Source organism: Gossypium raimondii, chromosome 1 (assembly GCF_025698545.1).
Source record: "Gossypium raimondii isolate GPD5lz chromosome 1, ASM2569854v1, whole genome shotgun sequence".
Classification (NCBI taxonomy): Eukaryota; Viridiplantae; Streptophyta; class Magnoliopsida; order Malvales; family Malvaceae; genus Gossypium; species Gossypium raimondii.
The window spans coordinates 28,560,662-28,586,846 of NC_068565.1; the positions used below are offsets into that span (position 1 = coordinate 28,560,662).

At 34.0% G+C, this 26,185-nt stretch overlaps 1 protein-coding gene across 1 annotated transcript; it reads left to right on the forward strand.

The window, feature by feature from the left end:
* Positions 1–9,741: 9,741 nt before the first annotated feature.
* LOC105785519 (probable AMP deaminase) lies at positions 9,742–19,861 on the forward strand. Its single transcript, XM_012611613.2, has 19 exons — positions 9,742–10,386; positions 11,043–11,230; positions 11,462–11,678; positions 11,945–12,123; positions 12,264–12,315; positions 12,672–12,799; positions 12,876–13,055; positions 13,159–13,226; positions 13,316–13,458; positions 13,798–13,859; positions 15,250–15,363; positions 15,807–15,947; positions 16,814–16,966; positions 17,328–17,381; positions 17,458–17,568; positions 17,887–18,060; positions 18,312–18,392; positions 19,164–19,262; positions 19,332–19,861. Exons 1-19 carry the CDS (start codon positions 9,891–9,893, stop codon positions 19,404–19,406), a joined length of 2,715 nt encoding a protein of 904 aa, XP_012467067.1. The 5' UTR covers positions 9,742–9,890; the 3' UTR covers positions 19,407–19,861.
* The last annotated feature ends 6,324 nt before the right edge of the window (positions 19,862–26,185 follow it).

Consider the following 26,185-nt stretch of genomic DNA (forward strand, 5'->3'; position numbering starts at 1 on the left):
ATACTAAGGCAGTGTGAAGAAACAAACCTCATACTCAATGGGAAAAGTGTCATTTTATGGTACGAGAAGGTATTGTTCTAGGGCACCGAATAATGAGACATGGAATCGAGGTCTATAAAGCAAAGGTAGATGTTATTGAGAAACTCTCACCTCCAACATCTATAAAGGGTATTAAGAGCTTTTTGGGACATGCCAAATTCTATCGAATAATTATCAATGACTTTTCCAAAATCACTAAACCCTTATGCAAAATATTGGAGAAGGATGCGATATTTAACTTTGATGAAGAATGTTTGAAAATGATGAATGATTTAAAGAATCGATTAGTTTCAACACCCATTATCGTCACATCGGATTGGGATTTGCCATTTGAGTTTATATGTGACGAAAGTGACTTTGCGATAAGAGCTATGATGGGCCAGCGAAGGAACAAATTTTTTCATCCCATCTACTATGCAAGTCAGACTCTAACGAGAGCTCAATTGAATTATACGGTAATAAAGAAAAAGTTACTTGCTATTGTATTTGCTTTTGATAAATTTCGATCCGATCTTGTAGGTACTAAAGTGATTGTTTATACAAATTATTCAACGATTAAATATTTACTTGCCAAGAAAGATGCCAAGCCGAGATTTATCCAATGGGTACTTATACTCCAAGAATTTGATCTAGAAATTCAAGATCGAAAGGGGTAGAAAATCAAGTAACAGATCACTTATCTAGATTGGAGCCGCAAGAAGGAAATTATCCACATATACCCATTCAGGTTACATTTCCAGATGAGCACATACTTAAGGTAAATCATGCCCATAAAGGTTTTGCTTATTTTGCTAACTATTTAGCTTGTGGTTTGATGTCGATTGATAAGACGTATCAACAAAAAAAGTTTCTTCATGATGTGAAGTACTATTTTTAGGAAAAGCCATACTTGTTTAAAAAGTGCACAGATCAAATGATCAAGAGATGCGTGGCAGAAAATGAGGTACATAAGATTTTATATCATTGTCACATAGCCCCGAGTGGGGGAAACTTCAAAGGTACACATACTGGAGCCAAAGTATTACAAGCCAGATTCTTTTGGCCAACACTATTCAAATATGCATATGCCTACGTAAAGAGTTATGATTGATGCCAGAGGGTTGGAAACATCACCAACAGAAATGAGATGCCCCAAACAAACATCATTGAGGTAGAATTATTAGATGTTTAGGGTATTGAATTTTTTTGTCCATTCCCTCCTGTTGGTCAGAAGTATATATTGGTAGCAGTAGTTTACATATCTAAGTGGGTTGAGGTCGAGGCATATCCAACGAATAATGCCAAGGTTGTGATGAAGTTTTTATAGAAACATCTGTTCACAAGGTTTGGAACTCCTAGGGATATCATCAGTGATGAGGGGTCCTATTTTGTGAACAAATGGTTGAAATGGTTGCTCGATAAACACGAAGTTCAGCACAAGGTTGCCATAGCTTACCATCTGCAGACGGATGTACAAGCTGAATTGGTGAATAAAGATATAAAAGGCATACTTGAGAAGGTAGTTTGTCCAAACCAATGAGACTGGTCCAGAAGACTGGATGACACTTTATGGGCCTACAAGACATCATACAAGACACCTTTAGGGATGTCTCCCTATCGGTTGGTCTTTGGGAAAACCTGTCATTTGCCCTTGGAGTTAGAACATAAAGCTTATTAGGCTTTCCAACAACTCAATTTGGATCCCAAGCTTGCCAAAAAGAAATGGATGCTCCAACTTAATGAGTTAGAAGAATTCTGAACTTTCTCATATGAAAATGCCAAGTTATTCAAGGAGATATTAAAGAGATGGTATGATAAGCATATCCGAGTTCAAGAGTTTGAAGTAGGTTAGCAAGTTTTGTTGTTCAATTCCAGATTAAGATTTTTTCCAGGTAAGTTGAAATCATGTTGGTCTGATCCATTTAATATTCACCAAGTTTTTTTCATATGGAGTTGTCGAACTTCAAGGTAAGGGAGGTAATTTTCGAGTTAATGCTCAGTGTTTAAAACATTAATGGGGGAATAAAATTGAGCGGGATAAAATCTCGTTCATTTTATCAAATACTTAATTTTTCTCATTTTTTAAATAAATTATTTAGGATATATTTTCGAGATTAGTATGTTAAAATAAATTCTATCTAGGAGATTGGAACTTAAGCGGGACCGCTTGTGACCCCTCCAATCTTTACTGGGAATTGATTTTAACAAAATCTTTTGAGAAATTATTCCCTAAATGGCAAAATAAATTTTTAGTTTTTCAAATAAAAGGGTCAATTTTGATCCGATCTTTAATTGCAACCCAATTCTCAAATTTTCTTTTAAGTTCAGGTACTTAATCGAATTATTTGCAAAATTTGATTCTCTTTCTATAAATATTGACATTAGTTGTCTCTTTTCGTAAATATCTTTAAAAGTAGCTAAAATAAAAGTTTTAATTTAATTTTAATAAATAAGATGATAATAACTAATATATAATTATATTTTATATTAATTATTATCAAAATTACATAGGATTAGAATTGTTTTAATATTTTATTTAAGAGTTTTTATTTCAATAAATAAATTAATAGAAAATAATATATCAATATACCTTATATTATTTATTATTTGTTATTAACTTTATATGACATTAGGACTTATAGTAATTCAATATTATTTTGTTCTAAGAATTTGAGTTGAACTCCCACATACTCACACTTTAAATACCACATTTTCCTCCATCACTCTTAAAACCATCCCACCTCTAAGCTATCTAGTGTCGCAGCTCCCATCAGTAACTATCGAAGGCACCACTAGCAGCTACACACGCCCAGTAGCCACCATCATATGAACTTTGCCAACTACTCCCTTGCGCACGTCACTAGACAACCTGTGCACATACTTGCCCGCGCGCAAGCAAGTCGACCACCACCAGCTCATGCCTGGCCCTGCTTGCGCACAAGCTCTGCTCGTGCCTTACTACCCACGCACTCGCTTCTCGGCGACTTGCCCTCTGCCACACCTGCTTGACACGCAACAACCCCCTCACAGATCGCTCACGATCCTGTAAGCCGCTACTGCTCACTCCCTTAGCCATCGCAAATTGATGTTTCGAATTGCTAGCCACACGCCCCTTGTCTCCTTAGCACCACACTGCTATCACAACTAGCCACCAACCAATTTCCTTCCAACCTACCCTAAACCAACTCTATTAGCTCCATATTAATTTCATTTTTGAGTTTCTAATTTTTATACAAATTTGGTAAGAAAATTTTCCTCCTAAATTTCAATTTTATTTAATTATTTAATTTTCAATTTATTTAATTATTAATATTTTATACTAATTGAATTTTTGAGAAAATATTTGTTTCCATCTTTTGTTTAGGTTAATCATGCCTCGCAAAAGAACTCGTGCCTTTGTCCAAGTTAAGAATCACAAAATAACTTCCACTGTGAAGAAGCCAAAGCGAGATACAATAGCATTTTCAAATATCAACAAATGCTCCCAGAAAAAGGCTTTACACTAAAAGAAAGCGACTATACTAATTTCATGGCGAGTATTAGAAAAGTTGTTGAAGCTTTAATTGGGAAGTGTTTTGTGAGAATTTACCAAGTGTAGATGAAGAGTTAGTTCATGAATTTTATGTGAATTTGACCTCAAGCGTATTAACAGAAGTTTATGTCCGAGGAATAAAGTTACCAATATATTCAAGCACTATTAATGAATTCTTTAATTTACCTAATTTTGAAGACGACAAATAATCTTCCCTAATGGAAAATATTGTGGCCGAAAAATTACAAAAAAAATTCTCGAGGAACTTACAGTTCCGGGTTCTAAGTGGACTGTGTTAAAGCATGGAACTCACACTTGTCGCAGAGAATATTTGACACCACTAGCGAATGTATGGTTTTATTTCATTCGGTTCAGCCTTATGCCTAGTTCACATGGGACCACAATTTCCTTAGAGCAAATGGTCTTGTTATACTCGATTTTAATGGCAAAGACCATTGATGCGGGAAAAATCATTCTAAGGGAAATTCAGAAATGTGCCGCTAGACATTCTGTCCCAGTATACGTTCCCTTTAGGATAACATTTTTGTGCTTGAAAGCTAAAATTCTTGAAAACGTAAAGAAGACAGGCTATAGTCAAGGCACAATCACAGATTGGGACCTCTACTGAGTAGCCGAAAATTCTATTCTGCAGCAACGAGTTGAACTGAGCAAGGTTCCTAAAGAAGAAGGAGAAAATCCCACAAAGATGGAACCAATATAGTCAACTGAAGTCCCCGATAAAGCAAAACCAATTGAACCAATGACTGAACCTGACATGGCGACCCCAACATTTAAAACTCATTCACCTCAACCAGATCTTCGTGATGAGTTGTCAAAGTTGATGGATCTAATGCAACAAATGTAGTGGCAACAACAAGCTTATTGGAGATATTCAAAAATACAGGACGATTCAATGAGAAACACTTTTAGGAAAATATTTCATGACTCGTTTATTTTTGTGCCTAAGTTTCTAGATTTTATATTTGAACCATGGAGTCCAATATCGAAGACAGAATGAAGCGATTCATACAAAAATAAAGACAATGGAGCAAAAGATGAGTCGGATTCTAAGGGATCTGCAAATAAATAAAAAGGGGGATCTTTATTTTATATTATTTTCTTTCTTAGGATATTTAAAGTTTTTAGGATTAGGTTCTATTAGGATTTTTATTTCTCACATAATAACATAACAGGTGGAAATCATCAATAAAATTGAACAAATTACAAATTAAGAAGTGTGGCAATAGATATGTTTATGTCTAGGATTGGATTTGCCTTGGAAAAGCAGTAAACTTTACATAGGATTAGAATTCCTTTTTATTATTTATTAATTGTTATTAACTTTATGACATTAGGACTTATAATAATTTATTATTTTGTTCTAAGAATTTGAGTTAAACTCCCTCATACTTACACTTTAAATACCACATGTCCATGCACCTTTTCTTCCATCACTCTTAAAACCATCCAACCTCCAAGCTATCTAGTGTCGCAGCTCCCATCGGCAACTGTCGAAGCCACCGCTGGTAGTTGCACACGATCAGCAGCCACTATCGCGCGCACCTTGCCAACTGCTCCCTTGCAGACATTGCTAGCCAACCTATGCATATCCTTTCTCGCACGAAAAAAAGCCGACCACCAGCACCTCACGCCTAGTCCTACTTGCGCACCAGCTTTGCTCGTGCCTTGCTACCAACACACCTGTTTCCTGGCACACCTACCCCTGCTCGCGCCCTTTTTGACATGCACTAGCCCTTGCTTGCATGCTTTTGCTGCTGATCCCGCAAGTCACTGTTACTCACGCCCCTAGCTATCGCACATTGTTGTTTCCACTTGCTAGCCATACGCCCCTTGTCTCCTTAGCACTACACTACTATCACAACTAGCCACCAACCAATTACCCTCTAACCTACTCTAAACCAATTCTATTAGCTCCATATTAATTTCATTTTTGAGTTTCTAATTTTTATACAAAGGTGGGGTAAGAAAATTTTCCTCTTAAATTTTAATTTTATTTAATTATTTAATTTTCAATTTATTGAATTATTAATATTTTATTCTAATTGAATTTTTGAGAAAATATTTATTTCCATCTTACATTCAGGTTAATCATGCCTCACAAAAGAACTCGTGCCTTTGTCTAAGATAAAACAAATTCCACAGTGAAGAAGCCAAAGCAAGATACGATAGCATTTTCAAAAATCAACAAATGCTCATAGAAAAAGGCTTTACACTGAAAGAAAGCAACTATACTGATTTCATGATAAGCATTAGAAAAGTTGTTGAAGCTTTAAATTCAGAAGTGTTTTGTAAGAAAAAACCAAGTGCAGATGAAGAGTTAGTTCATGAATTTTATGATTTGACCTGAAGCGAATTAACAGAAGTTTATGTCCAAGGAATCAAGGTACCAATAAATTCAAGCACTATTAATGAATTCTTCGATTTACCTAATTTTGAAGATGACGAATACTCTTCCTTAATAAAATATTGAGGCCGAAAAATTGCAAAAAATTCTTAAGGAACTTACAGTTTCGGGTTCTAAGTGGACTGTGTCAAAGCATGGAACTCACACTTGTAGAGAATATTTGACACCATTAGCGAATGTATGGTTTTATTTCATTCGACTCAGCCTTATGCCTATTTCAAATGAGTCCACAATTTCATTAGAGCGAATGACACGAAGTCAAAAGCCCCGAACGAACATTAGGAAATGTATAGGATATTGATGTCATGACATAAGGACTTCCGAGATTTGATTTTGTGTAAGACCATGTCTGGGACATTGGCATTGTATATGAGTCGTATAAGACCCTGTCTAGGTCAGTGGCATCGAAATGTGTTAACATGTAAGACCATATCCGGGATATGGCATTGTATGAGCTTTATATAATTTTCGTGTATCCTTAACAATTTTGAATGGTTTATCGGGCATTGATAAAACAAGACCAAAGATAAAATTGAGCTAAATGGGTCAGGTATGTGAGAAGTTTATATATTCATGAAAGATCAAGGTAAGTGTAATATTTAATGTGGTAATATGTAATTATATAAGTAAGATGATTTTATATGTGTATGAGATTGATTAAATTTGGCCTATTTGAATGGAACTATTAATGTTCTTGTGATAATTTAATTACTTATGACTTATTAAGCTTTCAAAGTTTACTTTGTGTGTTTTTTCATTGTTTTATAAATTTTGAAAGTTAGTTTCAAGCTCGGGGATTGTCAAGGATCATCGTCACACTATCAATTACTATTTCTGTACTTTAAGAGTTTGTACGTTTGATGTATGGCATGTATAGGCTAGTTTTGTTATGGTTGGTTTTGATTTGTATATGTATAGCCACGCAAATTGGCTTGAAAGTGATGTGAATTCGGCTTTATAATTAGCTCATTTTGGAAGTGTGTTATATGGTATATCTTGTGCGATGTATGATTTTATGAACCGGTTTGAGTGATGTCAATGTAGTTGATGGATGTGTTTATGAGTTGTGGTTTTATCCATGCGAGTTGGTTAGTATATGGTGTAATTGTTGGAAGTTACTTTGACTATATAAATGAGCTTATTTTGTGCATTGATAAATGATAGATGATGTCTATAATCTATATTGTGATTCGACAAATTTGATATATTCATGTGGTTAATTATTCGGTTAAATGTTAATGTTGGTATGTGTTCGTATTTGCTATGTGATGACTATGCTATGCCATGTGAATTTGGCTATTTGGTGTGGCTTATTAATGACCTATGTATAGATGTATAAATTGCTTTGGTCATTAAGTGAGATAAATTATGATATATATATGATGCATATTTATATTTGGCTATGGTATTTGGTTCATTTTGATAAGCATGAGATTTTGGTATTTGGTATAATTAGTATAAAATTTAGTTGCGGTATTGATATGATTTATGTGGCTATTGATTTGTTGTCTATAAGATGTTTTGACATGATATTTTGTTTGCGAAATTGGTATGCTTGATTTGTCATTTGTGCTCAAAATGGGTAATTTTGTTATGTTGGAATGCACATGAATTTTGGTAATGTATAAGAATTATATATAACCATCTGTTAATGTTTGCTAATGAATCATATTTGGATAACTAATAAATGGTATAATATGATTTGTTTTAACTCGTTATGTGAAAGTGCATGGGTATATAAAATGGTTTGTATAATAATTAGCCATTGAAATAGATGTATACTAAAGAATGAGGTGATATATGTGATTGATATATGGAATAAAATATGCTTGAATTTAATTTAGGTATTCGAATACCATGAATGCGATGCCTTTATGGTTCGTATGTTATATTTATAAAGTACATGTAATACGACTTTGTTGCATGTTAGTTGGTTCGAATATGTGATTAAATAAATGACTGTGTTGATTTGTGTTTTGTATGATAATGCCTCGTAACCCTAATCCGGTGACGGTTACGGGTTAAGGGTGTTACAAAGCTCGTACATGAAATCCAATGCACTTTAGCTGCAAGATTCGGTTTCTTGGACCAAGATTTCCAAGATTTGAAATCTTAATTTTCTTGATTCTTGAAATTGTCTGAAACAACAAAATTGGACCAAGATTCGGTTTCTTGATTTTCTTGAAAAACAAGAAAGTAAATCTTGATTTTCTTTTTCGGTCGTTTACGCATCTAGGGCTTTGGTAACGAAGTCTTGGATGATCCCATTCAATCTTGCTCAATTTTGCTTAGCTTTCGACCTCGTTATTTGACCTTGAGGAAATTTGAGTCCATCACGTTCATAAACCTAATTTTGGGCCTTGAGACTCGCATCAATTGTTTTTGTTCGATCTTGTGATTAATATAAAACTTTATATTACTATTATTTTACTAACGTTTGTGCAACAATTTTAAGAATTAAAATCTCTAATCTCTTACCTCTAACCAAATACCAAATACCAAAATATCAAATGATACCAAAATTTCTAATAAATAACCAAAATCAGTAAATGATACCAAATCTCTAATGTATAACAAAATATTTAACAAAATACCAAATTTTTTACTCAATTTTCTAATGATACCAAAATCTCTTACCAAATACAAAATTTTTGACAGATACCAATAAAAAAATTAACTTTTACCAAAATTTTTAATTATTTTGTCAAAATTTTTATATTAGTATAAATTAAAAAATTAATATAAAATACTGATTTTGGTTCAATTTAAAATTTGGTACGCTTTTCGAGTGTACACTTTTTCCTTTCTCATCAGAATCTATCACATTCTTTTTAAGAATAATATTTTTTGAAGTACTTTCCTTCTTGATTTTTTTCTTTTTCTTCTCTTTTAGTCTCGTAAACTAAAAAATTCAATACAACTCGATCGTTTTAGATTTAAAATCAACACCCAAAATAATTTTTTAAAAACATTTTAAAATTTTTAACACTAAAATCTCTATTCAAAAACAAAAAATGAAAATTTCTTAAAACTATTTGGCAATGAAGATGAGTAAGAACAACTATAATATGTAAGAGAAGTTAGCAACATAAATCGAGAGGAGTTGTTGACTTTTCATTTATATTTTAGTATTTATTACAAATTTCGATATCTTTCAAAATTTCAATACAACTCTCATTTTTATTCAAAATCAACACTCAAAATAATTTTTATAAAAAATTTCGAAAATTTTAACACTAAAATCTTTTTATTAAAAAAACGGAAATTTGAAAACTGTTTGTTAATGAAGATGAGTAAGAACAACTATAATTTGTAAGAGAAGTCAGCAACATAAATCAAGAGGAGTAGGTGACTTTTCGTTTATATTTCAGTATTCATTACAGAATTTCGTATCTTTTAAAATTTTTACTATTGCTTTAGAGATTTTGATATCTATTATAGATTTTATTATTTGTTAGAAAATTTTAAAAACAATAAAAGATTACAAGTTCAAGAATTTTCGTCCAAAAATGAATTTAGACACGTTTAAACTCGGAGGTTTCTGATGGTAAAAAGTTTGTTTCGCCAGCAGTCCGTAAAAAGTTTTTCTTGGTGGAAGGATAATCAATAGTTTAGAGAAGATTTAACTATAAAAAAAAAACACTATTACCGAAAAGGAAAAAGATAAAACTAAAATATAATATACGTCATCATCTGGTAGGTCCACGTATATTCTAACAGGTCCTACCATTGGCTTGCACTTTTAGGCTTTTGGTTCTCGCTCTTTTTCTCTCACACAGTCTCGCCATCTGCTGCCCAGCACTCCACAAAAGCTATAAAAGTAAAGAAGAAATGTTGCGCTTCTCCTCTCGCAACTCACACGCGTTGTCAAAATAGAAAAATTAGGGTTCCTTTGTTTTGCAGGGAAAGATATTCATGGACTCGTCTACGCCTATCCCTTCGTTGCACTTGGCCATGGCGGCGTTACTCGGAGCTTCATTAATGGCCGTATCCGCATTTTATATCCACAAACGCAGTGTCGACCAGGTCATCGATCGGCTTATCGAGATCCGCCGCGAATGTGTGCCGCAGGCAAGGCGGCCTCGAAGTCGCCTTGTCTCCGATGAAGACGAAGAGGATGAAGAAGTGGATTACGAACAAGATAATAGACGACTAGAAATAGAAGAAGTGGATCAGTGCCTCGACCAAAAATCGAGCGCGTCTAAATCTTTTGATGAGAAAATGGAGGTGTCGAGGAGTTCTCGCATTTCCAGTTCGATGCCTAACGTGGCTTTGCGCAATGAGTGGTTCGAGGAGGATGCTAAATTTGATCAGGCGGTGAGGGAAAGAGTTCAAAGTTGCTCTGCTTCGTCGCTTGAGAAGCTTAACTTTATTCCTTCGGGTCTTCCTCCTCTTCAAACATCTTGGAGAGGTAGTTTCTTTATTTTAGGCCTATAATTGCTTTTGCACTAATCTTTTGTTTCTTTTTTCCCGTTGTTACCATAACTGTAGAAAGTGTTTTATGACGATCGAATTAGACTTCTAATCAAATTTTGATGAAATGCGGATCGATATTGATTACATGACAGTTAAATGCCGCATTGCTAAAAGAGAGTTTGAATAGTTTTGCTAACAGTGGGCACAAGGGAAAGTAGAAATTAGAGTTAATGTTGTAAATATATTTTCCTAAAAAATGTTCCTGATAGTTGAATAATGAAAATCGTATAAATTGATTAAAAATGAATGAACAAATAAAATGAAGTATCAGTTCTAATAAGATTTATTATTATTATTTGTTGCCTTTGTAGATTAAGCATACATTTCTTTTTTCAGTTTTAATTCTTTAAAAATTCATTTCCTTTTGTATCCAGAAGTCATTTTGTTCCTTTTTTTTTTCCGAGAGCAAAAAGTAAATTGTAAAGTAATTGTAAAATTTGACTTTACGAATCAGCTCTTGGCTTGATGCACATCGAGTGTTTTAGGAAAATGGTTCGGGTTCTGAACTTGTAAGCATTCACGATTTGCTAAATGCAGTTGGCATGTATTCTACATGAAGTATGTTATTCTTTTGTTTCTTTTCTTTTGCAGGAGAAAGTCAGACTTTTAGTCATGGAGGTTCCACTATGAGGTTGGCTACCTATGGTCGGCTAATGACTCCAAGGTCGCCTGGTGGCAATGCTGCTGGGGATTCAGATGATGAAGGGACAGAGCCTGCGGATGAGGATGAGATTCTTTTTGCTGACAAGAATATTGATGTTTCTGCTGATTTGTTAAAGGTGAGCGGTTTTCTAGTTCTGGTGTTTCCTTTAGTTTCATGCCAATATCATTGCTTATAGTACAAAGCCAAAGTAGTTTCAATAGAATTTGTTTTCGAGCAGATAGGGTTTGCTTTGCCGTTAGGTTTAAGGGTTTATCATTTGTAGAGTAACTATGGTGAATCTTTTAATTACTAATAATGCATCAAAAGCAATTGATTTTTTGTTCATCTGTTATTGGTAAATATATAGGATGTTGCTACAAAAGTTCAAAATTCGTTTCCTCTTCCATTTAGAGGCGATAGTGTTAACCATGCTCGTGACAAGACCTATCAAGCTTCTGGGAATGAGGAAAGATCTTGTGTGAATCTAGTTGGCAAGGGAAACGTTGATTCAGCTTCAGTTGGCATATTTGAGAATGATCCTGTTTTTACCAAGACTAGTTTGCCTCTCAGAAGCACATTGCATGGTATCATAGCTTCTCTAAATCTGAATGCTTTTACTATCTATCTCTGTTGTAAACTTAGTTTTATATTTAATAAATTAGAATTTTCTATTACTTTAATTTGTTAATTGGTGTCTTGGGTGTATTAACACATTTTTTCCTCTATATAGATATTTATTAAGCAAGACTGACAGGCCAAGTCAGAATTAGTCTTTATTTCTTACTAGAAGTGCTTGAGTAAGAACACTTCTAAGTTGATTGTTGTTCTGCTTTTAACAATCTCTATACAGACTCAACAAATGTTGAAGAGGAGGAAGTAAGAAAGATGGTACGGGAGTGCTTGGAATTGCGAGACAATTATGTTTACAGGGAGGAGATTGCTCCATGGACCAAGGAACCTGTGATGGAACCTAGCACTCCAAAGGCGAGCTGTGATCCATTTCACTTTGAACCTGTGGAAAAAACAGCGGTGTGTTTCGTTTTTCTATTCTTTTTTCTTTTTAAATATTGTTTAGAAAAAAAAGGTTACAACATTTCTGCTAAACTCATTGAAGCAACAGTGATAAAAGAATTTTCTGTATTTTACTCTGTTTTTTCCTTTTCATGCAGCATCACTTTAGGATGGAAGATGGAGTCATACATGTTTATGCAAGTGAAAGTGGTATGTACCATTAGTGTATACCATATTATATTGTCAAAAATGAATCAGATTTGTCAATTAAGTGTTTTTCTTGAACATGACAAGGTTATATTGTCGGTTTTGGGCCGAAATCTTAATATCTATTTGGAAAATTTGATGCCCCAGGAATAGAGTTTCTAGTGTGTGAGTATGGGGATAGGAGTTCTTTTAGTGTAAACACTGTTTAACATGACTGGTCTCTAAAACATAATCTATTGGAAATGATGCAAAAATTATTTAAACTATAGTTGTATGCTTGATCTGCATGTTTCCATTGCTTAAGGTTATTTCCTTTGATGAACCCTAAAACAGGAAATGATCTGTCTATGAATTTTCAGGCACTGTTGAGCTTTTTCCTGTTGCAAGTTCAACAACATTTTTCACTGATATGCATCACCTCCTAAAAGTCATGTCAGCTGGAAATGTTCGATCTGCTTGTCATCACCGACTAAGGTTTCTAGAAGAGGTAGGTTTTGAACTCTAAATTGTGTATTTTATCCACTTTGGCTTGTTTATGTAACTTACAACTGGATGCTGCACAGAAGTTCCGCCTTCATCTGTTAGTAAATGCAGATAGGGAGTTTTTGGCTCAGAAGAGTGCACCACACAGGGATTTCTACAATATCCGGAAGGTTGATACACATGTGCATCATTCTGCTTGCATGAACCAGAAACATCTGCTTAGTTTCATCAAATCAAAACTACGAAAAGAACCTGATGAGGTGGTTTTGAATTACTTTTATTTGCTAATTTAGCATCCTGTGTTGTGTTTGTAAGCATTTAAAATGGATCATAATCAACACAATCCTACATGAAACTGTGCAGGTTGTTATATTTAGGGATGGAAAGTATATGACATTGAAAGAAGTTTTTGAGAGTTTGGACTTGACTGGGTAGGCAAAACCTTGGTTCCATTCGCTTCTATGTTTCAGAAAGTGCTTTGATTTATTTCAACTAATGTTTCACCTGCCCTATATTTCAGATATGATCTCAATGTTGATTTGTTGGATGTTCATGCTGATAAGAGCACCTTTCATCGATTTGACAAATTCAATCTTAAATATAATCCTTGTGGGCAAAGCAGACTTAGAGAGATCTTTTTAAAGCAGGACAATCTTATCCAAGGTCTGACAACTACGTCATCACGAAGCAAGCTTAAGTTTTATTTACTATGTTTGGTCAGATAACCCTTTTTTTTTTCCTTTTATTGGTAATTGATACAGTCACTCATTTTTTATAAGTTTTCTCCAATAGTTCTCGCTTTGTATCTCAAATTCACATTGGTATCGGGGTCACAGCTCTATGTTATTGGTAACATATGTTTGGCAAAATTAACAGATTTAGTGGTGCTGACTGTTTTAGTTCTCACATTCTAGGTTGAGACTTTTTTCTTTTTTTGGATGTTGCCATCACTGTTAATATAAATTTGGGAAAGCATTGACAAATTAAGAGGTGCTTGTACAGGACGTTTTCTGGCAGAAGTTACGAAGCAAGTGCTATCAGATCTTGAAACAAGCAAATATCAGGTAGAATAAAGTCATAATGCTCTGCTTTAATCATTACTTGTGCATCCTCCATTTTAGCATGTCCCATATAGAAATATTAATTAAATTCATACTGTTAAGAGATATTTATTTACTCTTTCAACCTCCAAAGTATTTATGGAAGCGTTTCTCTAAAAATGTTTGCATGCTATTTGAAGTTTAGGTCCTGGGGTTAATCTTATGTTTTTTGTTTAGGCATTCAGCATTCTTGGCGTTTATTTTGGTTAGAATTTTAAATTGTGATAGATCTGAAGCTTTGATATTTTTATGCAATGTGTGGGTTTTCACCTTGTAAAACCCAATGCTGCTGCAGTGCAAAATTCAACCTTAAAGCTTTATTTGTTGTCTAAATTATTTTATTGAAGCCTAAGAATTGTTGTTATTGTTTCGGCTAATTGACTTTAAAGTATCAACTGCCTTTTTCTGGATGGTCATATTCCTACCAAGGGCTAAATTATTAAAAGCCCATGAAGTATCCTTCTTTTTCTTAAGTGAGCCTCTGTTTTTATTGTATCCAAATAACCTTTTATTTTCAAACAAAAGATTGACTTCTGTTATGGTCAATGCCGCCAAAATTTTCTTTATCCACATGGAAGCTGACCTGGCTTGATGATGTGGTAAAAAAATGAACAATTTGTATTTTTTGAAAAATATAACACTTAAGAACTTTCTTTCTTCTTGCCTCCCAATTCTCACTACCAATTCCTTAGGCCAAATCAGTTTTGGCCTCCAGCATTGATCATAACAAAAGTAAACTTTCTATTAGAAATAATTTCTTTAGGTACAAATTAAAGGGTAAGATATTGTTTGGGTACAAAAAAAGCATATGAGCTTACTGTAGAAAAGTGACAACATTGGGCTCTTTTAGTATTCTATCCTCCCACCAACTTTGTCCAATGTTTTTTGCCTTATCACCAGACAGTAAAAGGGCCTTTGACCTTTTCAGGCTAAGCGCCTGCCTGGTGCATATAGGGGGAAAAGGCCTTCTAATTGAAGTTCTCTTTAATATCTCTTTAATTGTTTCTTAATTGTAACAAAGGGATTATATCGAACTCTCTACTTCTCAATATTTGAGTATTCAACACCAGGCATGGGATCATATGGAAATATGCATATGGTTGACAAAAGAAAGAAAATTTGGCATGTTTTGTAGTTCAAACTGGAGCACTTTTTATAGTTTATTATTATAATTATATATCTTTGGCTTATTTATATACAGACATGGACATACCAAAACACGCATACATGTGCCTTAACATAAGCAAGTGTTTTTTTTTTGTGCGCCATGTGCCTTATACAATAAAAGGATTCTAGCACCTAGAGTGCTCCTTGCGCCTCTGACAACACTGAATAATATATATATATTTTCTAGATGGCAGAGTACAGGGTGTCCATATATGGAAGGAAACAAAGTGAATGGGACCAGTTGGCAAGTTGGTTTATTAACAATGAAATTTATAGTGAGACTACTGTTTGGTTAATTCAGGTATAGTGCCAATATTATTTCTCTTCATTCTAGTGATTCTCCTGCTATCCAGCTTTGCAGTAGGATTCTTTCTTCTTTACATCTCCATTTGATAATGTTTATTTAAGTATTAACTACTGGTTTTCTTGGATGCTTTCTTGTTAAAGAGTCAAATGATCGTATCTTGTTTGGACATGTTTATTTAAGAATTGCCCCCAAGTAGTTTCTTGAATCATCTAAAATTGGAAAAATTAGTCTTATGGTAACTCTAATGAAAAGTATTTGAAAGTATGCACAAGCTAATAACATTTTAGAAATTAAAATTTAAGATCGGTTTTTAGGGTATCATGTCCATATCAAGCATCATCTTTCCAGATTACTGTTTTCTCTCTCTCTCCCTCTCTTTGATATATTTCTCAAGTCAAAGGTAACCTTCTTCACTTGGTTTTGACTTAATTTTGCAGTTACCACGATTGTATAATGTGTACAAGCAAATGGGAATTGTAAAATCTTTTCAGAATATTCTGGACAATGTTTTCATTCCACTATTTGAAGTTACAGTTGATCCGAATTCTCATCCTCAACTACACGTGTTCCTAAAAATGGTGAGTTCTATGTTCCTTGGAGAACATACTGTGCTATAATAAGAGATTTCATTGTTATTGGGGTAAGGGAAAATACAGTTAAAAAATGCTTCTTTACTGGAGTGACCTGCATTATAGCAAGCTGAATAAATGATGCCTTAACTTTATTCATTGTGTTCTCATAATTCTTTAAAACCATTCGAAAATTCTCTTGAGCCACATTATATGGTCAATTTTTGGGTCTGTACTGCATATTGAACATGGGTACATCCTTGCGATTTTAGATGGATGGAGTTGGACAGCAAAGCAATTGAATATCTGATATTATAGAATCTGTCTGCTGCAATTTTGGGTAACTTTCAGATTCAGATATTAGATTTACTATCTGCTGCGGATTTGGATAAACCCTTGGATATTTGTTATCCCACTTCACTTCAGTTTTCATGCTGATTGTCAGATCTTCGCATCTGTTATCCAAATTCATTTTTTTTATGTGGATTATGGATTTGGATAAATTTATTTTTAAAAGGACTGGCTTAAAAATTTTGGATGCTTAGCCAAATTGGATATTCAACGGATTGTTTTTTACAGTGGGTGTGGACTCAAATAGTAGTATTCGGATAGTAAGTTAATATTAAACAGATTTAGATATTGGACAAACTAAGCGGATTTGGAGATTTCAAAGATTGCAGTGTGATATTGGATCGATTGCCATCCCTAATTTAGATTGTTTTGTTTGTTGAACCACCATTCGTTTAGTCTTGTCATATAATGCATTATTTTGTAGAACTTTCCTAAATTGTTGTAATAATCAGTTTGTCAGGGAAAATGTTTGTAGCCTTTTACTTGTGAATGCCACAAAGAAATGCTAATGTCTCTTAGTACAGGTGGTTGGCTTTGATTTAGTTGATGATGAGAGTAAACCAGAGAGGCGTCCTACAAAGCACATGCCAACTCCTGCTGAATGGACTAATGAATTTAATCCTGCATATTCTTATTATGCCTACTACTTTTATGCAAACCTTTATACACTCAACAAGGTTTGTGTTATTTTCTAATCTTATCATAGTTATTTTACATACCATTATTGCTTTTTACACAGCAATTGGGCTTTTGGTCTTTTGTTGTTAGGGGAAGATTTAGTCGGCTTTTATGATTTTATGTAATCATCCCCTGATTCAGTAATATCTGGAATATACTTTAAGACTAATTATTGAAGTCAATGTTGTTGAATAAAAGTTTGTCAGAAGGATATGGGGGAATGAAACATCATGTGATCCTTTACAATACTTGAGCTGGTTAGGTGCCTGGGGTAAAGAGGAAGATTATTTTATCCTTGATCGTTTTGTTATAGATGTTATGTTGAAACATTTCATAATTTTTATTTTTTCCTTTTTTCAGCTTCGTGAGTCAAAAGGAATGCAGACAATAAAACTCCGACCTCACTGTGGGGAGGTTAAAGTCAATTTCTCTCTGTTTTAGTGTTTCTGCAGGTATTTAAATTGCTTTTGACACTTGCAAATTTATGCAGGCTGGTGATATTGACCATTTAGCTGCTGCTTTCCTTCTGTGCAACAATATATCTCACGGGATTAATCTCCGGAAATCCCCTGTTTTGCAGTACTTGTATTACCTTGCTCAGGTTGTCTTGCAGGATTTTCCATAAACAAGTTTCTTTCTAGCAGATGGTTTAGCCTTTTTTGTGTTGTAAAAATAGAGCATGAAAAATGGCATGTGCATGGGCGGTTTTTCAGTTGTATTATGCGCTTATTCCAAACCAATCAGTGGGGATGTCATCATATCTCGTTCCCATCTGTTGGAATATGCAGAATCTGCATCTGCAGCCCTTGTATTATTCTGCATAAACAGTTTACGAGTGACTTTTGGAATGAACTCCCCCTTTAAAATAGTACAATTGATTCAATTACTAATGTTGATCATCTTACTGTCCTTTTATCAGATCGGATTGGCCATGTCTCCTCTGAGCAATAATTCCCTTTTCCTGGACTATCATCGCAACCCATTTCCTTCGTTCTTTCAGCGTGGGCTAAATGTTTCTCTTTCATCTGATGATCCTTTACAAATTCATTTGACGAAGGAAGCACTTGTAGAAGAGTACAGTGTTGCAGCACAGGTTTGTTACTTGCTTTTGACAGTACTATATCTATAATACTGTGGAAAACCAAATGGCCAGTTCTCTCTCTCTCTGTATATATTTATATATATCCTTTTCCAATATTCCTGAAAATGTCAAACGAAAAAAAAAAATTCATCCAACTGTTCCCCCAACACAGTCTAAAGGAACTAGTAAATTAAAAGACACATGGTAAGGTGCTTAACCATAATGCTTGATGTCTGTCATCATCTTAAATCGGTACTTTGCAGGTTTGGAAGCTCAGTGCTTGTGACTTATGTGAGATTGCTAGAAATTCTGTATACCAGTCTGGGTTTTTGCATATGTCAAAGGTGAGAGAGATCTCTGAAACTTACTTTCTCTGCTTTCTTGGCCCTTCAATTTTTCTTGTGAAGTATGGAAGCAACTTGCTGGATTCATTCTTTCAATTACCAAGCAAAGTTTCTCATTCTATCTTTTTACATAAATCCTTTCGAATGACGGGCTCTCTATTGGCGGGTACACCTCAGATAAAAAAATGGGCAACTACTTTATTATCTGATTGAGGAAAAATTGATTCTATTTAGGGTAATTGATATTGCAAATGAAGAAGTGAGAGAGGATGCTTATATTATAAGTGACGTGTTGGCTGAAATTGTTTCTCTTCAATTCTTTCATCTTCAACATTATCGGGCATGTTCATTAACTTACATCCATACTAAGCAGGAAAAATGGTCAATAGGAAGCCTATAACCTGTAATTGTGCTTTTTTTTTCTCTCTTTTATTTTTCTATTCACTTGCAGCAAGCGTTGAACAAAGCCTTTCAAAGCTCAAGCCCCGTCTAAAAATAAGATAAAATTTTGTGTAAAGTTCCAGGTTGCTTGAGAAGGTAAAATGTTATTGATACATTTTCTGGGAAACTCATAATGTGGATTTGAAAATGGTCTTTATAATACTTGGTTGGGATTCGGAGATACGCCAAATTCACTGACATTGACTGACCAACCTTTGATAGTCTTTTTCCATACGTCTAAGTCCTCAGTAGCTCTTGCGAATGGTAAATCTATGAAATAAGCCATAGTTAAAACATTTTTTACATATTATCGTTCCCTTTTTACTGCAGTTGCATTGGCTTGGCAACAAATATTTCCTAAGAGGTCCAGAAGGGAATGACATTCAGAAGACAAATGTTCCAAACATGAGGATTGCCTTTCGACATGAGGTATATTTACATTATTTCTTTATAGAACTTATCATCTCTGGTGGTGGCTAATGGTTTGGAATTTGGCAGACATGGATAGATGAGATGCAGTATCTTTACTCAGGGAGAGCAAGAATTCCAGAAGAAATAGATCCTGCGATGTAACTGAATGTAATACGTGAATCATGAAAGCAAATTTCAATTAGTGTGAAGATGATGCGAAGATTTGGAGAGCAACGGGTTGAAGGAGGCTGGCTAGCTATTCTTTCAAGCTTAGCCTTATAAGTGGCGGAAGGGATTTTTACCCTTAGCTATTTCCTTACAGATCGGAAATCATTCATTCTTGCTGCAATCATTATAGTTTCTAATATATATAGTGAATTAACTATGTTATATTTTTTCTTCCAATAATTTGGGCAATCAAAGTCATGTTCCTTTTAGTTTTAACTTCAATTAAGAATAAAGAAACTATGTAGCTTTGATCGCTGTGAATGATCTATATGTGCGAGAATGTCTTAGTCCATGTGTCGTTCCTGTTTTATTAATTCCAAAGAAGGAACTTGGCAGATGTGTATTGACTGTCGCGCTATAAATAATATCACGGTAAAGTATTGACATCCTATCCCTCGATTAGATGTGATGTGAGCTTGTAATCGGTTTAGAGTTACAATTCATTGAATGCCTGACCGTTTCTAAATAGGTACTTGAAAACTAAAGAAATAAGATATGGATCTTGAATCAAAGACTTGTATGAGAAAAGAACCAACGTTATTGAATGTGACCCGTTGTTTATGAAAGAAACAAGAACTGAATGTATAATGTATAAGAAATGAAAGAAGAATGCCACAGGGCAAAACCCTTGATAAGTTTAGTTTGTATGTTTTTAAGAACTCAAGAAAATTTCACAAAATGTATTTTGATTCATCAACCTCCAAATTACAAAATGAGCAACTATTTGTATACTATTCTAGGTATATGGATAGTTAATCCATCTATGTAATTTAAGGACTTAATTATGCATGAATGCAAGTAGTACACGAAAAGTCACATAACTCCCAACCTTACATGTAGACTTAATAAAGTGGAAGAACTTCAAAAGTCACATTCAACCCCCATTTTGGACGGTGGAAATGAATGTGCATGGGGTGACTAAAAGGTCACTTGTGCATAAATGCATTACAACTAGAGTCTCTCCAAAGGTTATAAGGTTGTCGAAAAGTCACTTGTATAAATATGATGCTATAATAATTCCTCCAAAGGTCATGTTTAACTCTCATCTTGAATGTTGGCAATTAAAGGGACTTTGGCTAACTGAATGGTCATTTAAGATGCATGAATGTGAACCTTTTAGCATTTTGTCTTTTAAATCTGACCAATGAATGCTTGAATCCCTAAGTCTCATTAAATTTGTCCATGAATGCTCGAATTCTGATTTGGAGATGAAAGGTCTTCATGGAAGATGTATGGTCAACAAAGGTACCTGCAATATAATATAAATAAGACTCATTTCACAATTCATTCATTCCATATGCATAAACTAAAATATTATGAGTGCAATGAAAATATTGAATAAAACAAACAAAGAAATAGAATAGAAAAAACGACAAGTTCTTTATTTAAACATGCGAATAAACTTTATTTAAGATGTGACTAATAAAGGCCTATTGAGCAACGAATAAAACATTGCAAGGTTGATGTTCCATACTAAGTCCAGAATGCAATGGGGATTGCTCCAACTCAACCCAAATGACTTGTATGAGAACATTGAGTGCCTCCTTAAGCTTTCTAGCCTTTCCCACGTAATTGGCTCCATAGGTACCTGCAACGCATCTTCAAGTAATAGAACCTTCACGTTTGGTCCTAATCTTGTACCCATGCTCACATCATCCCTTCCCTCTTTGAAAGGATTTGTCCTCAAATCTGAATTTGTATAAAATGAAGATAAATAAAAAAATGTTAAAACTCACACTAACATTGTACTCACCTGGGAGATCTATCTTATAAGAGTTATCATTAATTTTCTCCAAGACTTGAAAAGGGCCATCTCCTCTTGGAAGGAGTTTAGATATCTGTTGGGCAGGAAACCATTCCTTTTGCATATGTACCCAAACCAAATCTCTCGGTTCGAATATGACTTTCTTTCGACCCTTGTTGGCATCTTCTACATATTGCTCTGTCCTCTTTTCAATATTATCCCAAACCTTTTTATGAAGTTGTTGAACAAATTCAACCTTTCTTTTTCCATCTAAATTGATAGATTCGTTATAAGGCAAAGGAATTAAATCCAAAGGTGTAAGAGGATTGAAACCATACACTATCTTAAAAGGAGAAAACCTAGTGGCAGAATGCACACTTCGGTTGTATAAAAATTCAACATGTGGTAAACACTCCTCCCACGTCTTTAAATTTCATTGAATGATAGCTCGAAGCAGCGTTGACAACGTACAATTTACAACTTCGGTTTGTCCATTAGGTTGGGGATGACATGTAGTGGAGAACAACAATTTAGTGCCTAACTTACCCCATAAGGTCTTCCAAAAGTAGCTCAAAAACTTGGTATCTCGATCAGACACAATGCTTTTGGAATTCCATGTAATTTGAAAATTTTCTTGAAAAATAAATTAGCAATATACTTAGCATCATTAGTTTTTCAACAAGGTATAAAATGAGCCATTTTAGAAAAATGATCCACCACAACAAAAATAGAATCTTTCCCACTATTGAACCTTGGTAATCCTAACACGAAATCTATTGAAATATCTATTCAAGGTTTTATAAAGTATTGGTAATGGGGTGTACAAACCATGGGGGTTTACTCGATATTTAGCCTTTTTACAAAATATGCAATTTTGATAAAGACGCTCGACGTATTGTCGCATGTGGCCAAAAAAATTCATGCAATGCATCTGGAGTTTTTGCAACTCCAAAATGTCGCATTAGGCCTCCCCCGTGGGCTTCTTTCACAAGTAGCTCTTGAAGAAAACTCCTTAGTAAACAAAGCTTATTTCTCGAAAAAGAAATCTATCGTGCTTGAAAAACTTACCAAAAGCTTCTCTTTCACAAGCTATAAAAATATTGCCAAAATCAAAGTCATGTTCATACAAGTCCTTTATGTGCTCAAATCCAAACAATTTAGCAATACATACCGTTGAGATAATGTGTCAGCAATTACATTTTCCTTGCCTTGCTTGTATTTTATGACATAAGGAAAAGTATTGATGCGCATTTCAAGGCCCAAAATCAGGCTCATGAACATGATGGACTCAAATTTTCTCAGGCAATTACAAGAATCAAGAAAATCAAGATTCCAAATCTTGGAAATCTTGGTCCAAGAAACTGAATCTTGCAGCCAAGGCGCATTGGATTTCATGTACTAGCTTGAAAGAGCCAATTTTGAGCGCAAACGTATCACAAGACCAAGTTCTTGAAAAAATGGCCCATTAAGATGTCTACAAGCCCATCCTGGAGTTTGGAAAGTAATTTAATTGAATATCAGGCCAAATTATGAAAGTGGCCCAAATTGTAAAATATTTAAACTATATGTCCAATTTTATTTTAATAGGTGAATCATCATGTAAGAATTCAGCCTAAGGAGCCCATTTAATTCCTTTGGCTGAATTCCCATTAAAAGTCCACACTTAGAATTATTTTGGTTTTTCTTATTTGATGAGTTGTCATGTTAGTTATTCCATTAGGGTTAGAAAAAATTATTTTGGGGGCGTATAAGTAGCATGGTCGTCCACCCTTATACACATACAATTGATTTTTGTTAATAATAATTCTCTTTAAGTTTTTCTTAAAGAATTTCTCTTAAGTTTCTTTTAGAAGCTGTTTTAACAATTTTTTAGGTTGTGAGAATCATCTTCAAACTTTTTCTTGCCAAGATCTCATTCTTGTTGGGGGGGGGAATTAGAGCCATTGAAAGGAGTTGTGGATTCTTAATGTTTCCAAGGCTTTCTAGGACGTCATCTTCTCTTTTCTAGCTTTAATTTATCATTTCTTGTTTATTTTAATTTAGTTCTTGCTGTTTTGGCTTATTGATTTTATTGATTTTCGTTCTAGGTTAAAATTGTTTCAAGGGAGACATTCTTTTATCTTGTTCCATCAAGAAACACACCAAAAATAGGAGTTTTAATGTTTTCTTGCACAAAACATTTTACTTTTGTCTTTAAAATCACTTTTAACAAATCTATTTTGTGTTTTGTTTTTACAGATCTGGTTGGTCATTTTCTTGAGGTCCAAGGATGGTTTCTTTCCATCAAGAAACCCTAATTCATTCTCTATTGGACTCTTTACCAGATATTTCATCTTTCTATTGTTTTACTTTCTTTTGACTTTCCTTTGTGACAACTAATCTATTTTCATTGTTTCTTGTTTCATTTTACGTTAGCCTAGAGCTCTAGGTTAAATCCGCAGCTTAGACAAGCTACGATCCTATTTCGCACGCGTGCCGTATCATTCTTTATCACTTGGTATCAGATTTAGGCGTTTTGGGTGTTTATGGTTGATTTCTAAACTTATTTCCATTGCAAAACAGCCTATAAGCATTTTTTATCCAGAATGTTTTTCGGAAAAAATATTTTTGAGTCGGTAAACGTTTTTCAATTGATCTAAAATTTTATATACTGATTCTTGGCACTATATTACAATATAAAAAAATATTTTCCATGAAAAAAGGTGATCAAAAAGTGAAAATAAGAAAAATAAAAAATATATATTATGTGGGTTGAATTTTGTGCCAAAAATTTTCAGATCAGATCTGCATTATTTGAGAAAGCTCCAGTTTAAATTTCGTGATTTTTGGAAATTAGGAACACCTCGAAAAATTTTTGTCAAGTTGCTTTGTAACTTTTCAGGTTCTCGGGTTTCAGCAATTTTCATTGACTCTTAGCCTTAGGTTGATTAGCCCTACAAGTCGAAATCGTAATTTGGGAGATAAGGTTGATTAGCCTCGTCTTCGTGCAAATAATGCCCGATGTGTCTCTCGTGCAAATGATGAGACTTTTGTTAATAATTACCTTGGGCAACATTTTTTAGCTAAATCAAAGTTCTCAATTTCAGAATTTCATGGAAAAAATGATCAAGGGACTTATTGTGATGGAAAAAGTGATCATTAGTTTGTCAATTCAAGGGGAGATGGCTAAATGAAAGGAGGAATACAATTGAGCTATCACCTTTTGTGCAATGTTATTGGTGTAGTTCAAAAGATCATAAAGGTTTCCAATGTACAATTAAATATCCAACTAGAGAAGAAAGTAAGTATGACCTTGTACCTTTTGTTGACTCATACTCTAGTGGAAAAAAGATTTGTGATGGCGAATTTTGTGAATTGGAAAAAGATGATAGTGAGATTTTTTCCTTGAATCTATTGAGTTAGATGAGATAGAAATGTTATGTTCTCCTACTGAGATGTATTGTACTAAATTGAATATTCATAATACTTGTGAAGGGGATATGGGAAGTGAGACAGAATCATGTGAAAAGACCGAGAGAAAAGAGACATTGAGTGATAAAAGTCTACTTGATGGTCCAAATTTGGTGAGTGAAAATCCATATGAGCTAAAATTGGAGAGTTCTCAAGTGGAAAAAGAAAAAGAAAAGCAAGAAAATACCTATAAAAAAGTGATGAATGATTATGTTTTACCTAACTCTAACTCAAATTTCTTTAGTGGTGTTTCTTTATTACATGATTTCAATGATCCGATTATATTACTCTATCATCGATAGACAGTTTTACTTATGGGAGAGAGGTAAGTTGAACAATGATACTTCTCCACAAGTGCCACAAGGTAAGAAAGGTAAGAAAACATTAAAAATTGATTTAAGAAGGCATACCTTGAGTGTTTTTGATAAGTATGCTACTGATTTTGTTTGTAAAATATTTTCTTACATGTTTTCTTGTCGGCCAAACTTTATTAAACCTTGGTCTGAAAGTTCAACTGATTTTATAGATTTATCTAGGTATGTCAAGGTTACTTTTGTTACATTCAATAGGTTTATCAAAGAACTTTATGCATTTGATCTTGCAACAAAATTCTCTACCTTAGACTTTAAATATGAATTTTTAAATAATAATATTAAACTTCTCAATTCTGGTTATTATGTGAAATTATTGGCTAATCATTGAAAATTCTTATGGATGACCATGCATATTCAAAGAAAGTTACAATTTTTTTTACTTGAACACTCATGTGCCTAACATTTTTTTTGTTTAGTGTTGATACCTTGTTTTTAAAGGAGACATCCTTGATCGAAGCTAATTTGAAGGATCGAAATAATGTCTTTGATCCTGGAGATAGTTTTGGAGCACAAGAAAGCTTAAGTAAGTATTTTTTTTATTTTATTATTTTTTATTCTAATCCCTTTTTCTTTTAGAGCAGTTAAAGATTCGGACACAAATCTTCTTGGGGAAGGGGGGGATGATGCGAGTCTCAAGGCCCAAAATTAGGTTCATGAACTTGAGGGGCTCAAATTTCTTCAGGGCCCAATAACGAGGTCGAAGGCCAAGCAAATCCGAGCAAGATTGAACAGGACCATCCAAGACTTCGTTACCAAGGCCCTAGATGCACACACAACTGAAAAAGAAAATCAAGATTCACTTTCTTGTTTTCAAGAAAATCAAGAAACCAAATCTAGGTCCCATTTTGTTGTTTCAGACAATTTCAAGAATCAAGAAAATCAAGATTTCAAATCTTGGTCTAAGAAACCGAATCTTGCAGCCAAGGCACATTAGATTTCATGTGCGAGCTTGAACGAGCCAGTTTCGAGACCAAACAGATCAGAAGACCAAGTTCTTGAAACAATGACCCATTAAGAAAACTTATTTTGGGGGCCTATAAGTCACATGGCCATCCACTCTTTATACACATACAATTTATTATTTTTTTAAGTTAATAATAATTCTCTTTGAGTTTTTCTTTAAGAATTGCTCTTGAGTTTATTTT